General features: G+C 34.8%; 1 protein-coding gene across 6 annotated transcripts in view; it reads right to left on the bottom strand.

Annotated features, from left to right (window-relative positions):
• The window catches only part of LOC109712933 (inositol hexakisphosphate and diphosphoinositol-pentakisphosphate kinase 2-like), a 31,852-nt gene extending 20,844 nt beyond the window's left edge, over positions 1–11,008 (bottom strand). For 5 of the 6 annotated variants that reach the window (XR_002217001.1, XR_002217002.1, XR_002217000.1 and 2 more), the window contains exons 1-8: positions 10,814–11,008; positions 10,439–10,498; positions 7,031–7,077; positions 6,226–6,309; positions 5,205–5,268; positions 2,333–2,486; positions 1,573–1,643; positions 773–877 (exon numbers count right to left, since the gene is read on the bottom strand). Coding sequence is in view for 1 of the 6 variants with exons in the window: in XM_020236751.1 (XP_020092340.1) it covers positions 773–877; positions 1,573–1,643; positions 2,333–2,486; positions 5,205–5,268; positions 6,226–6,309; positions 7,031–7,077; positions 10,439–10,498; positions 10,814–10,870 (642 nt within the window). In the remaining 5 variants the exon portion in view is untranslated. Of the gene's footprint in view, positions 1–772; positions 878–1,572; positions 1,644–2,332; positions 2,487–3,365; positions 3,430–3,532; positions 3,669–5,204; positions 5,269–6,225; positions 6,310–7,030; positions 7,078–10,438; positions 10,499–10,813 lie in introns of those variants that run through there. The other variant, XR_002217004.1, reaches the window with a different exon arrangement.

Below are 15,419 nucleotides of genomic sequence, written 5' to 3'. Positions count from 1 at the left end.
ATTTTGCTCTTATTATCTTTTTATCCTTCTTACACTTTATTCTTAATTTATTCTACTTTTATTATTTTTTATTCTTTGACTTCTTTTTTTTACTTTTCTTATATTTTTACTATTTTTTTGTTCAGCTTTTTTTATTAATTTGCTTTTGCGGAATCCACCCGCTGCAACGCGCGGGTACCTTCACTAGTATAAACTTAAAACACATTACTTGAAAAATAGAACACGGCAAGGTCATTACTCGCTAGAATATTTACATATAACCTAAAATCTAGCTACATGGTCCTTCAATATTTACAAACCTAGTATGAAAAGGAGTTAGCATGAGAAATTGCAGGGTAGAGATGATACAGATTGCAGTGGATAGATGGTTTGTAGTAGCCTACAACCTAAGGCAGTGACATAGTGTGCTCTCTAGTAGCTACTCCTCTACGAACACCTCAACAAGTCCCAACTACTAGTACAAATTTTGCACAGTAATGCAACCAGAGGAAGCTAATTATTCGTAGAGCACATAAATAGTAAAAAAGAAGGCCCAAAAAAATTCAACTTGGCAATGCTTCAATTTCTTAGCTCATTATGTTCAATGAAAGAAAAAACACCAAACGTCGGTACTTTATAATCTAAGAGATTGCTACGTCATTTCACAGTCTAAGAAGAGCAATTAATATATAGATGTCACATATAATAACAAATCTGCATTATTTTCTATATGAAAAAAAAGAGTAAAAGATTAACCAAATGAAAGATAATAAAGAAAGAAAGTCAATGTAACCTTGACATCTGTTCCCCCAGTGGGCATGAATTCCTCGTAAATGTAAGATCCCTCACGACGCACTCTCCTAACCTCTGGATGAAACTCGCTGGAGCGATTGCCAACCTATATATATATGCATTTTGAAAGAATCTCATGTTGCAGAAATATAATTTTTCAGGATATCTATGAAATGGATAAGTAGCTTACAATATAAGTTAAACACAAAAGAGATGTACTAGAGAATATTTCTTTATCTTTAGTTGTTATCTAATAAATGACCATCTTAGCCCTTTGAAAACACGACCTACAAAACATAATCTCAACATTAGCTATTCAGGCTTTCAAAAGTCAGCATGATATGGACTACTAAAAATTAAAACAAGTTCCGATTAAATAATTTATTTATTTTTATTTATAACCTAAGTGTAGATTGCTCAGCCAACATGGACAGATAATTTAATCAAAATCTCAAGACAGAAATGCACCAACTTAAACATTCATATAATCATGTTCATCAAGAAGACAAATCAGAGCATCAAATCATAATGTGAAAGCATCCAAAGTTCATCAAAATCTCTCAATCTACGAACAGATGGTGCAAAAATCTAACAAAATAATTAGATTATATAGATTAGACACTTTCACTTCATTTTTACTTTATAACTCTAATTAAATTGAACACCGGAGTGGTTGGCACCCCCCATTGCTTAAAGGAGAGGGGGTGGTCTCAAGTCACTGTCGCAGGAATTTGATGAGGAATCTAGCACATTATTCTCAAACAACTCCTTTGGAAGAAAGGAAAAGAAAATGAACAGTACCTTTCGAAACAACTCCTTCATTCCTCCACCAGCGGAACTAGGATAGTATATCATTATGCTGTGGTCATCCCCTTCGTGAGAAAACATGATGTGTCAGAAGCTAGAAAGCAGGGTTCGTAAATGAAGATTACTCAGATAAAAAATAATTACAAATGGAAAATTTTACATCTCCTATTTGATTTGGTAGTTACAGTTACAGTTACACACTCCAAGACACATAATGTCCACAGGTTCATGTCATGCAAATGATGTCATTCAGTTCATTTGCACTCACACTATAAAATGTATCGAAGCATTCGCATACAGAATACATATTGAAATTCTATCAAAAAATTACGTCTTTTAAAAGTTGAAATGGCTTCACGATTTCGCTCGAGATCCTCCAAGTTTATATAGATTACATAGATTAGAATAATCATAATGAACTTAATCCATACAATCGTGATGTACTAGAATGTTGTTGTCTCGTTGATGCTACTTCTACGTAGAGCATGGCACAACATTTGTTTCACTATTTATCAAAGAGAACAAAGTATTGATAAAGAAAATAACAAGGGTCGGGACTAAATATGTATTATCAAAACCTTCGATCACCCATTTTGAACTTTAGTCTTTTTGAAATGGTAGAAAAGCAAAACTTTATGCAAACCGATAACAAGACAAACGAGTAAAATTCAGTATGCAGGATGCAAAAGCAAGTGCCACAATACCAAAAGGAAAAAAAAGAAGTCCAGAGAAGTAATGAGGAACAAAATCCTACCATCGATAGGTTTCTCCACAAAAGGCTTCCAAAACCGCTTCCCATGAACCTCAACAAAATCTTCTTGCTCAACAAAGTAGTCTAGTTCTTGACAAGGATACTCTCTATTCACCAGAACATAATTTGGAACAGGAATACCAAATGCTTCCAAGCACTAAAGAAAGTAAACAAGATCAGGTTGCATGATTACTATGTACAATTTATAAAAATTATAATACTTAATACTAACAGGCCGTAATTACTTGGCCAGTCCCAAGAAACGACAAGGAAAAATTTTAAGAAATAGAAAAGAATCAGAACTTGTATAACCAATAGAATGATATGCAAAAAGTTTATCAACCCTTCTTAATGAGGAAGTACATGAATAAGCCATATGAACTAGTTTCGCTCTATCTTCAGAAACTCATCATGTTGCATGCGAACAGATTCATTGAAATCACGGTGTATTCAATTTTAATTCCTGTGATGGTCCAACCATAAATTCTTTGTGTTTGGCAGCTGCACTAGTCCATCGGTTCCTTCCAAGTTTCAGTTATGAAATAAATGAAACCAAAACAATTCAAATAAATATCTACTACTAGTAAGATCTACATTCAAGAGAACATTGCATGATCATTATATCACGATATGTTATATTATCTACATTTCAGACAATAGTTTAATATTTTCATACTGGAAAATAAAAAGACATTAATGTTGTTGGGTATATGTCTTTTTTTTTATAGAGCACAGAGGTATTTATTTGGTCCATAAGGTTATTATATATAAAGAAGCATGTGTAACGAGTCTCAGCGATGCTATGGGGATCTGTTCCTTGGCCTCTCCTCACCCTCACTCGCTGCTTTGGCGACGCCGTTGTCGCCGTCACCTTTGCATTCGTAGGTGCGATTACGAAGCTTATTGAACCTCTCTGTTGCTATTTTAGATTAAAATTTTAGTTCCAATATTATGTTCTTTGTTTGTTTTTTAAAAAATTTTTGAGAAAACAGGGAAAAAAATTTGGGGAATTAATGGGAAAAAAAAGAAATAAAACCTGTGTGGCCGGAAGGGGAAGAAAGAAACGCACCGAATCCACCAGCATAAACCCCTTCACCACCCTAAATTGAGCACCAAATTATCAAAAAATACAAAAAAAAAACCTAAAAAATTGACGCGAATTAGGTTTAATTTTAGTGGAAATTGGGAATTTGAGGGTCGTACGATTAGATTGAGCGATTTGAAGGAGGAGGATACATCGATCTCACTGCCCCCGCCGTTGATCGCTGGGGCGAAAAAGCCGAGCTCCGCGGCGGAGCTCGCCGGGGCAGCGCAGGTGCCGTTGCCGATGGGATCAAACAACGTGTAGCGCGCCACTGCCGCCGCTGCTTCCGGTGACGAATCCTCACCCAAATCCCATCCCCACCACCATCTCGCCAGCGCCGCTCCCCATCTCTCTGATGCCCACGAAGCGCTCCGCGATCAGCTCGGCATTTCGTCGAACAGGGCGCGGGCACCAGGGAGAGGGCACGGGGGCTCGAGAGCTCCTCCGGCAAAATACCACCACGCTTGCCAACACCGTCCGTGACTCCATGCTCACCACCCTCCTCGACGACTCCTGGAACCTCCCCTCCGCTTCCTCCGCCGCGGAGGTGGGGGCGGGGGTGGCGGACGGCCCGATCCCTGAGTACTTCATCGACCGGAGCCTGGCGTGCTTCAGGGTGCTCCCGGACCTGCTTGGTAGGAGGGAGCTGCACTCACCGGCACACGTGCCGGAGCGGCTCCTCCGCGAGGCGCTCTTCTACTAGCTGCTCGGCCACATGCACACCACGCGCTGGGGCCGCCTGCTCGACAGGTCCCGCATACGGCTCGCCTGCTCCATCCCCGGCCACAACCCCGACAACGGCACCGTCGTGCGTGCTCTCCTGACGGCGGTTGCTACGTGGCCCACGGCGTGCTTGCCCACGTCTATGACTGGGCTCTCGACGCCCACCCCCCGCTCTCCCTCGACCACCAGCCCCTCAAGAGATCGGAGAGAGATCGGAAAAAGAGAGAAAGAGAGAGACAGAGAGAAAGCGGATACATCACCTAGCCACAATTAATTAGGAAATCCTCACCAGAATTCTGACCTGCGAAGATCGCGACGCAGATATCGGCGACGAGATAAGAAAGATTGAGGGAGAGAGAACAACGGGAGAGAGAACAACGGAGGGAGATCCTTGCCAGATCCCCCACCGGCGAAGATAGCGTCGCGAATCCCGGCGGAAGATCGGAGAGAGCGTGGATCCTGGCTGGAAGATCGGAGAGAGCGTAGATCCTGGCGGGGACATCGGGCGGTGGAATGCGGAAAGAGAGAGAGAGAGGGGCGGGGGGGGGAACGTGGAGAGCAAATGGAGAAAAAAGAGAGGCGGCGGAATGCGGAGGGAAAGAGAGAGAGAGACGGGGAGGTGGGGGGAGGGGGGGGAACACGGACAGTAAAAAAAAACCGACAGAAAAGCAAAAAAGTGACACGTCAGACTCTGAAGGCCCACATTTCCTGTATTTGTATAGATGCTTTCCAATGTCTCATAAGAAAAACAAATAAAACACAACTAGATTTTCCGATTATTGATTAATAGTATAGAACTATAGATATTCTGGTTTCTTCTAAATTTTGAGGTAAGTAAATATATAACTAACTAACATAAGAGAAATATAATGATGATCTCATGAATAATGTGATTACAACTATAAATTAATAGGAATCAGATTTCTTTAATTGGATATTTACAAATATGAAATTATAAATTCTTGTAAGTTCATGCCAGAATCTATGAAGTCTTATGGGATAACAAGAAAAGGCATGTTGCACAGAAAAAGCTAAACATCAAATACAAGGACCTCACAGTAGCTGTACCTCATAAACTTTGCGGCGATCATGGAGAAGATGCTGCGACTCCAATTCATTGACTAGAAAAGGCCTAAATTGCATTTAAGTATGACATAATAGTCATAAATTATAATAATAACAAAACTGCAAAAAAGTTACCTTTCTTATACTCTATTCGAAAAAACAGCAGACCACAATATGCTTGTAAGTTCATAATGTTTAATGAAAGTAAAAATTCAAATTTCATTTCAACTCAAAATTAGAAGATGATTTATGCAAGAATGGTAATTTACTTGGCTAATAACGATGACTTCTATTAACTAAAACCAAAACCTGGCAGGTGATTAGAGCTTAAAACTGATTGGAAAATATCAGTCCAATCTGGCATCTAAATCTAAGCTTTTGCCAGATATGGGTCTAGATTTCTGTTTCCATAATTAAATCCAGATACCTACTTCTATTGGGGGTACACTTTTCCAGATATGGACATATGTTTAAGTATTCTATATGCACGTATATCCACTTCGTATATTAGAATGTAACCAAATATAATATATAAATTCAGCAATGTGCATACTAACATGCTCTTCCGTAGTCTCTAATGTCTTTGTTCAAACATATAAGGAATATATGATATCCAATTTTTTGTTTCAGAAATGTTCTAGAGTAGAGAAGTTCCAGAAAACAAGCCAAATAAGCACCGAGTGAAATCCGAATTCAGAATTGTAACAACTAAAAGCAAAGGGCAAAATAAATGGCTAGAGAAAAAAAGGAAAAGAAAAGAAAAATGGCATCTTCTGAGAATTACCAAATGCATAGTATTAAAGGGAAAGTGTAATTGTAATACTTCCAAACAAAAAATGTTAGACTTAAAAGTCCATAATAGATGGATGGTAAAGGTAACTTGAACAACCAAAAAATGGTGACATATAATTATTTCTATCTTTAACATCTGTGACAGCTAGAGCAATCGTCTGAATAATGAAACAAAAACCAATAAACTTCATGCTAACTTAGAAAGATTTGCGGCAGAATGAAAGTATTGCACCTTCGTAGGGCTGCATATTTCTCAGCTTTTTTGAGTGGATAACCAGATGAATAGAAGGCAATCAAGCAATCACAAATTGGCCAGCTGTAAAATCACAACCATATTGTGAGAATTCATTGCTAGAAAATAAGCCTTTTTCTGATTGTGAGTTGTTGTTGCACGGCACCTAAACACCCAGAGCTAAAATAAAATCTCAAAATGCAATGGAGAGTCCAAAAGCAACATTGAATCTAAGATTTACATTGAAATGGATAAGTTGAAACATAAATACAGGAATCTGAATTCAAGTCGATCATCAAAAACCAACAATTATTTAAAAGAACTTATCTATGACAAAGTCACCAATTAAAAAATAACTGCACACAAAAGTTAAATAGAATATTATTGCAGATGCAGAGGAATGAAGAGGGCATGTTGGCCATCAGAAATTTCACATTCTTAACAATCATCCCTTGTGCCACAATTTCATCTTTGCATTGCAAACCATATACTTATTGTGTTTTTCATCCTAGTTCTTGACGATTATGTACGGACCGTTCCCTTGAAGGAATAGTCAATGCAAAAAAACAGGAAGCGCATTCTGTTTTCATAGATAAATAATCTGGTCTTAACCCATGGACAGGACTTTAGAAGGAGAACATAGCCCTAGAAAAGCTGTTGTAAAAATATAAATAATTGAGCATGTAAAGTATATGGGAAGCAAGAACATGGATGACCAATCTCCTCATTGACAGGAAGTAAAAATATAGCTGAAAAAACAAAAGTAGTTAAACTATTTTTTTCCAGCTCTGTCCTGAGTAAGCACCTCTCAACTGGATCCTCAAGAATAACCTTGTCACCAAAGAATATAATCTACAACAGAAACAACAAGTATTAGCAAAGAATCTAAATGCAATAAATGGTGAGGAAAATGTAATGAAATGTTTCTTGCCCTTAAGAGAAAGAAAAAGAATAGAATGAAAAGAAAATGTGCCAAAACGACCTCTCAACCACAAGAAGTAAGAAAAGTAAATTTTGTCAGTTAATATTGTGTCTCCAGAAGTTGAAATGGATGGGGTGAAGGATGAAACCTTGTCATATGCACTACCATCAACACCAAAATCAAACTCAGCACCTCAACATCAATTCATAATTCTACAAATTTAGGCCATTTTTCTTCTTCTTTTTTCCCTCGAAAGCAATATACATACTACTATCATCTTTATGGTAAATAGCCTTTTTTAGCTCCAAACACATTGTGAGATCCAAAAAGAGATAGTTCCATGCAACAATCTACCAACAGAACAAGTAAGAAATCTAGTCCATACACAAAGCACAGATACTTCATGTGTAGATAATGTCCATAGAAATACATAATTATTTCTGATATCTGCCAAGATACTAGCATTTGTCCTGCATGTACAAGACACAAGTTGGATGACATTTTAAGGAATTGCATATTAAGGCAATCTGAAAAGGGAGAACATCCTTCTAGCTCCTCATATACTTGGTTGCAATTTGTACGCATTATTTAGTAATGAATGATAAACCATGCTGATTCAAAGGGACGGTTGTTAACCATAGAGCTTCACAAAATTAATTAAAACAAATTTATAGAAAGAAAAGGCATAGTTGTAATGTAATATGAGCACCAAGAAAGGTAATTGTGAATATCACAGTTACTAAAACAATGTTGAGGAAAAATGGAAGGAATTGGATAGGAAGAAAATAAATAACCAACCATTGATCTTCTTTCCTCAAATCAATCGAAAAGAAATAAATTCTGCTAGAACAACCACAAAAATGCCCTTTTACCTTTAATTTAGTCAGGATTCTAATTAGAGGAATTAAAATCAAAGACAATTAATTTGATGAACCAAACCAGCGAGGCAAGATGGCAACCAATGTTCAACAACTAATGGATTTCTATTCATATGCCTGGAATGATAATAATCTTTCTGTTGACAAAACTGAAATATGTTACTGGTCACATGACACAAAATCAATAATAGAAGTACAGAATATACTTGTTATTGTGTTATCATGATATATACACATTCACTGGTTTAAAATTTGGAAAATATGCGGATACAATTATAAGTGGTCTGTCAATGCCTTGAGCCTGCCTACCTCACATAAGATCTATAGTTATGAAGTCAGACAGAAAACCTAGCTTAATTTGGCAATCACAAGAAAAGTATATTAGAGAAAGTGGAGACAGATATTTGATCAAGAAGATACAGAACAATACATGACATGCATAACTAGAACTCAGCACCAAGTAAGAAGATAGGGACTTCGACTGTGTGAACATGTCACGAAAGGGATAAAAGTACCTATTCACAAAACCTAGTTTTAACTTGGGAATAACAAAAATCAGTAGATTAGAGAAAGTGGAGGCAGATATTTGAGCAAGTAAGTATAGAACCTAAGTATGACATGTGTAGCTAGAATTCGACACGAAACGACAAGATAGGGACTTTGATCGAGTCAAAACGTCATGAAAAAGACAAATACCTATACATCATGAACAGGACCAGCAACTAAGAAAGTTTCAACTTTTATCCAACAGATCCTTAAACCTTAAGGATAAATGAGAATCATTTCATAACAAGCTCAGATTGCCCATGTGTCAGAGAAATGCAGATCCACCTAATTGTCAAAATTCAATAAGTATATTATCCGGAGGAAGAAAAGGCAAAATTTTGACGATTAATAGGTTACCTTTCTAATTCAATGAGAAGTGCAACTTTTTCCTATTCAAGAATTATGTTCTCCTTCTAAATCAAGGTTCTTTCCTAGAGATCATTACTCTCACCTACAAAAGTTATGATCCGGATATTGAACTACAATTTTTATCCTCCGTGTCAACTGATCAACGGCATTGACTTTCCCTCAGAACAGACATCAGTTGAGGTGCTTTACTTCATTAACCACGATGTCCCCACATCAAAGCGTGATTTTACACCATTACCTCTCACATGCAGACACAAATATAGGCACACGTACATGCATGCACATGCATATGCAATGATGCATAACCAAGATCTTAAGAAGAAAATAAACACACACCAAAGAAATAAACACACACCAATTAGCTTAAAGAACAGCAATCGTGAGCAACTCATAAACCATAACAGCAATAAAATCTCAGCACATTACTTATTTATATAAGAAGAAAAAAAAAAAGAAAAAAAGAACAACAGTTAAGCTAGCATAAATTTGGAAGCACTTAGACCTTGATACTTCTAGATATATATACTAAAGCATTTGAATGGATGGTCTACATCACCACATGATCACTCATACTTACAAAATTGTGAGAATCTCCTATCTAAAGATCAATTGTCTCAAAATCAACAATCTAATGGCTTATATGAGGAGATTTAACAGTGTGGAGCAATCCCAATTTGTTTGATTTTTATTTTAAAATAGTTTTGTATATCCAAATCAAGATCACTGGACGTTTCTCTCACATCAAAAATCTTGTCTCATTTTTTAAAGCCTTGTTTACACAGTTCTTTTTTGTCCAACTGATGCAATGAAAAAAAGTTCATTCAAAAATTATGATTTTGGCTTCAAGAAACTTCAAATGTTCAAGGTAATATGTAATAATAAAATGGCTATCCGTCTCGTCAATTTAAAGAAGAGCTATGTCCTCTAGAAGTATTCTAGCCTTGGTCTGGGTATTAATTATTATTAACACCTCAAAAACTCATTTAAGTGACCAAAACTTAAGGACATCACCCAAGAAATTTCCAATTCATATCGACCGCGGTAATTAATGTAATCTAAAGAAACCCAGAAAATCTAAAGAAACCCAGAAAAGGAATAGTCAAATTCGAATACTGTTTGCCCAACCTGCACAAAGAACTACTCCCAATAAAAATTTAATTCCAAATCTCCAACTTGAATGATTCTACTCGCATGAATGCGAATTACACATGCACATCCATTCAGGCACAAAAAAACATAAATACATACATGACTATACACATATGCAACTTACGTATGCACGTCTCAATCATACGAACGCAAAGATTCGCATATGTTGCATCAAGACACAAAACAAAACAAAACAAAACAAAGGATTCGTGAATAAAAGATTGGAATAACCAAAAAGTTATTCCCGGTATTCTCAGACGAACAACAAGAATAATCAACAAAAAGTAAGAACAAACAAATTTGATATTCCTCTCAAGAATCATCAAATAAGATACAAATCTGACGATACCTCAAATTCGCCGAACGCTCGGAGCCGTTCAAGAATCTGCTCCATGGGAGAGGAGGACACCTATTTAATCCACAAACAAGTGATCAAGAATCCACAAAGAAGAGATATTTAGCAACAACATTCACAATATCCTCACATATCAATGCAAATAAAAATCGGAAAATCACAAGAAAAAAAAAATCAGAAAAGAAGGGGAAACATCAAAAGAAACGAGAATCCGAGGTGAGAAGAAGAGATAATTAGCATCCGCATTCCCAATGTCGCCGAATATCATTGCCCAAAAAAGAATCAGAAAATTCAGAAAAAAAAAAGCAGAAAAAAAGCAGAAAAAAAGGGGATCAAAAGAAACGGGAATCAGAATCCGATTCTTTTCACCTTCTTTTCCATGACGCACACGCCGATCGTGATCTTGTCCCCGCCATTCTCCGCCATTTTTCTCCTCCCCCCACTCTCTCCCTCTCTCTCTCTCTCCACCTCGCTCTCTACCTATTCGAGTCGCCTCTTCTCCTCTCTCTCCTCTCTCTCTCTCTCTCTCTCTCTCCAAATCTCTTAATAAATCTCTACTTTCTCTCTCTCTCTCTCTCTTTCTCTCTCCAAATCTCTAGATCTCTACTTTGTTTATTTATTTATTTATATTTCTTTTTGGAAAATTCTGGAAATAAAAGAGAGAGAGAGAAAACGAGAAGTTCACCTCACTAGAAACATAGAAGAGTACAGAGGAGAAGCCGAGTCCTCGGTAAACGAAGTTACTTATAGAAAATCTAAAAAAAAAAAATTATAAAAAACAAAATAAAAATAAAATTATAATTTTTTTAAAAAAAAACAAAGGAGACAAAAGAGAAAGCGTAGCACAATCACAGGCCTCCTCACTACGCCTTTCTCTTTTAGTCACGGACGCATTAATTAGAGACTATTTATTTATATTTTGTAACATTGTAAAATTATTTTTTTTTTTTATTATTATAGGCCCATTATTTATTTTTGCATTTAAATTTATTTATAATTCCTGGCACAGGTTTATTCAACGCGTGGAATCGGTGGGGGAAGTAAAGGGGGAAGGAGACGAGATCGGTTTTGGCTCTTTCCCTAAGATAGAAGATGGTTTTTTTTCCCCTGAACCTGGTGCATGGTTACATTCTGTACACTGCACCTTGTTATTTTTAACTGTATATATTTTTAGAAAAAACTTCAAACACCACCTCTTCGATTTCATACTTTCTCACTTTAGTATCCTGTGATTTAAAGTGTATTAATTTAGTCCCGTGTTGTTTTATTTTTATCTTTTTATTATCGATTCTACTAATTTTTTTTTGTTAAATCAGTAACAAAGTTTAAACTAAAGGATACTAAAGTAAATATTCGATAAAACTAGATGGAAAATCTGAAATTTTTTATATATAATCTAATGAAATATTAATAGAAAGCTGAAGAAAAGATAAAAATAAAACCATATAATACTAACTTAATAAATTTTAAATCATAGAATACTAAAGTGAAAAAGTGCAAAATCACGGGAAGTGGAGAAATATTGGAGTGGACGTTGAATGAAGGGAAAAGAGCGTGAGGTGCGTGGGATGATGTGGTGAACTGATCACAGGGAATTATTGGACGCTGAAGTTAAAAAATCAAAAGAAAAAAGAAAAAAAGAAAAAAAGAAAAGTAAACAAGAGCTGCGAGAAGTCGCCGCTCCCCCAGAATTTCCGCTTTCCGTTAGTACCTTTTTGACCGGGTGGTGGGAATGTTTCATTTATATTCATTTCATTCACTATGAATTCTCGTCACATTAATTTTTTTTTACTAAAATATTTTTAAAATTTTTTAAATTTCAGAATGATAGTGTAAGATATACATTCTTTTAAAATATACAAATAGAATTTCTCATAAATTTAAGAAAAAAATTTCAAATATTATTCTTGTAGTTTCGTATTTTTTTACTTCAGTGCTCTGTATTTAAAAATATGATTTCACGCTTTCTTACTTTAGAATCCTATAATTTGGAATGTGCTACTTTAGTACCGTGTGATTTTTTTTTCTCTCTCTTTTCGTTATTTTCTGTATTAATTTTTTTGTTAAATCAGTGACAAAGTTAAAACCACAGAGTATTAAAATAAAAATTTGGTAAACCACAGGGTACTAAAATGAATATTCGATAAATCATAAGTAAGATAACAGAGAGCTAACGGAGATACTAACGGAAAGAAAAAAAATAAAACCACGAGATACTAAAATGATACACTTTAAATAATATGGTACTAAACTAAGAAAGTGCGAAACCACATAGGTGATTTTTTAAGTTTACCCTAAATTTAATATAATCACAATTATGATAATTAGTAATATTTTAAATTTTGTCAAAATTGATTAGCTTGTAAGGCCGAATAACGGGTGCTAACCTATTCGAAACAATCAGAAAGCTAAAAATAAAAGGATTAATTACATACAGTATAAATATATCGAATAACAGATATATTCCTATAAAATTTAAATTTTCATATTTATTTCTACAAAAATCCTAACGTTTTTAAATATACCCTTAATGATAGAATTCATTAGAAAAATATAGTTAATTATGTAGAATATTTAATAATTTATTAATATTTAAATTCATAATTTATAAAAGTCCTAACATTTCTTTTTCTGGAATTCAATATTATAAAATATTGTTGCTACTTGTCTCGATTTTCACTTCCTGTTCATTTTATTTTATTATTTTGTAACCAATTAAATTTATTATTTATCGTTTCAGTTGACTTATTAGTAAATTTTACAATTCAGGGATAAAACCGGATTTTAATACACTGCAATCTTTTAAGGCCAAGATTTGATGTGTTTTTCGATCATTTTTTGTTTGGGTTAATTGGATATATATATATATATATANTATATAATATATATATATATATATATATATATATATATATAAAGTCATAAAATTACATATTTATTCCCACAAAGTTTTAGTTATACTAAATATCCCTCCAAAATAGTATAGTTTGCAAAGATATTTCTCTCTATTAGTTGATCAATTTACTCACTTATGTTTTTTCTATAAAGTCACCATTATCGTCAATCAAAAATTATTTATTAATTTTAATATTTTTATTCTAATTTTTATACTGTTCTATGTGAACTATAAATTATTCAAAAAAAAATTTACAAAAACTATTTTTTGTAAGGGCATAATGATCCTACCTGTCAAAATTTAATGGTCAACTAACGACTGTCAACTACTAGAAATATATTTGTATATTTTAAACAATTAAAGGAATTATATATATCTGATAATCTCTATTTATTATTTGGAGATGAAATTTGTTATTTCCTTTGTTTTATTTTTTAAAATCACATGGTATTAAAATTAAAAGAGTAAAACTATAAGGGTGGTATTTGAAGTTTGCTCAAAAAAAAAAAAAAAGAAAAAAAATGTGGCGGAGTGGGGACCACGTTGATTCGGGAGAATCCAAGTGCCGGAGTGTCTTTTCAGACCCCGACTGGGTGGGCCACTTGTAATGCCTTTCCCATTTCGTCCATATCCGTTTTTTTTTTTTTTTTTTTTTTTTTTTTTTTTTTTTTTTTTTTTTTTTCTTCTTTTTGTTAGTGTTAATTTATACAGCTTGTTATAAATAAATGGCCCATTTGCATAAAAAATCTACTAGTTTTAGGTTTTGCAAAAGTGGACAATCTTTTCGTTTTTATAGATTCGATCTGATTTTTTAGCAAACTGACCAAAATACTATTGTACCTTTTTCCTTTTTTTTTCTCTCGTTCTTTTTTTCTTACTCTTCCCAGAGAGCGACGGAGGCAGAGGCGGAGGCGGAGGCGGCCTGCTTCGGTTTTGTCCAGCGTATCTTTACCCTCGCTCGCGCACCTCCCCGCCTTCCTCGCCTCTGACCCCGCTGAGACCGCGCTGCAAATTTTTTTCTTCCCCTCTCCGACCCTCCTCCACCGCCTCCGACGACGACACCTATTTCACCCTCTCTCGTCCTTCTTGCCCTTTCCCTCTCTCTTCTCTTTCGCCTCCGACGACGACGCCTCTCCGCCGACATCGGAGCCGCGAAGGTCGCTGCGGCACCTCCGCCCGTACACCCCCGTCTTTCTCGCCTCCGCCTCTGCCTCCACCGCTCTCTCTGGGAAGAGAAAGAAAAAAGAACAAGAGAAAAAAAAAGAGGAGAGAGAAAAAGGTACAAGGATATTATGGTCAGTTTGCTAAAAAATCAGACCGAATCTGCAAAAATGAAAAAGATGGCCCATTTTGTAAAAGCCCAAAACTAGTGGATTTTTTATGCAATTGGCCTAAATATATCGAATATTAAATATATTTTGATAAAGATTATTTTTTTATATATTTTTACAAAAGTTTAGTAAATATTCATATTTGTTAATCTAATTTGTTATCGTTAGAATATTATTTATTTTTTAACAAAAAATAAAAAATAATATTTTCACCCTCACAAATATATTTTTTTAAAAGTCCAAATTGTTAGCATTATACAGAAATATTCTCCCAACAATTTCTAACGGTCATCTTCTTTCTTTCTAACATCACAAATAGAATAAAAGAGGTGAAAAGGTCAATTTAACTTATTCACTAATAGGTTTGAGTATTATATCTATGTCTAATTATATTTTTTCTAACGGATCCTAACATCGGGGTTTATTTAAAAATGCTAGAACTTTTATAGTAATAAATATAAAAAATTAAAGTTTATAAGAATATATTTGTTATTCGATATATATTTACAGGAAATTAATTTTATTTTATAATACAATTTCTCTACATTCACTGTTTTATTGTACTTAGAGAGTTGGCTAGTTATCGATAATATAGTGTAAATAATACATAGTAGATTTCCTCCCCCTGCTAATTGAAGCTGAAGCGTTTAAAAATAACTTATAATATTTATCTAAATTTTAGGGGCAATTTCACCACTACCCCTCTCAAATATAAAAATATCATAAATACCCCTACAAAGTTGAAAAT

Source organism: Ananas comosus, linkage group 7, assembly GCF_001540865.1.
Source record: "Ananas comosus cultivar F153 linkage group 7, ASM154086v1, whole genome shotgun sequence".
Lineage (NCBI taxonomy): Eukaryota > Viridiplantae > Streptophyta > Magnoliopsida > Poales > Bromeliaceae > Ananas > Ananas comosus.
The sequence above is the reverse complement of the archived record's forward strand: the minus strand, read 5'-3'. Positions and strand labels throughout refer to the sequence as shown.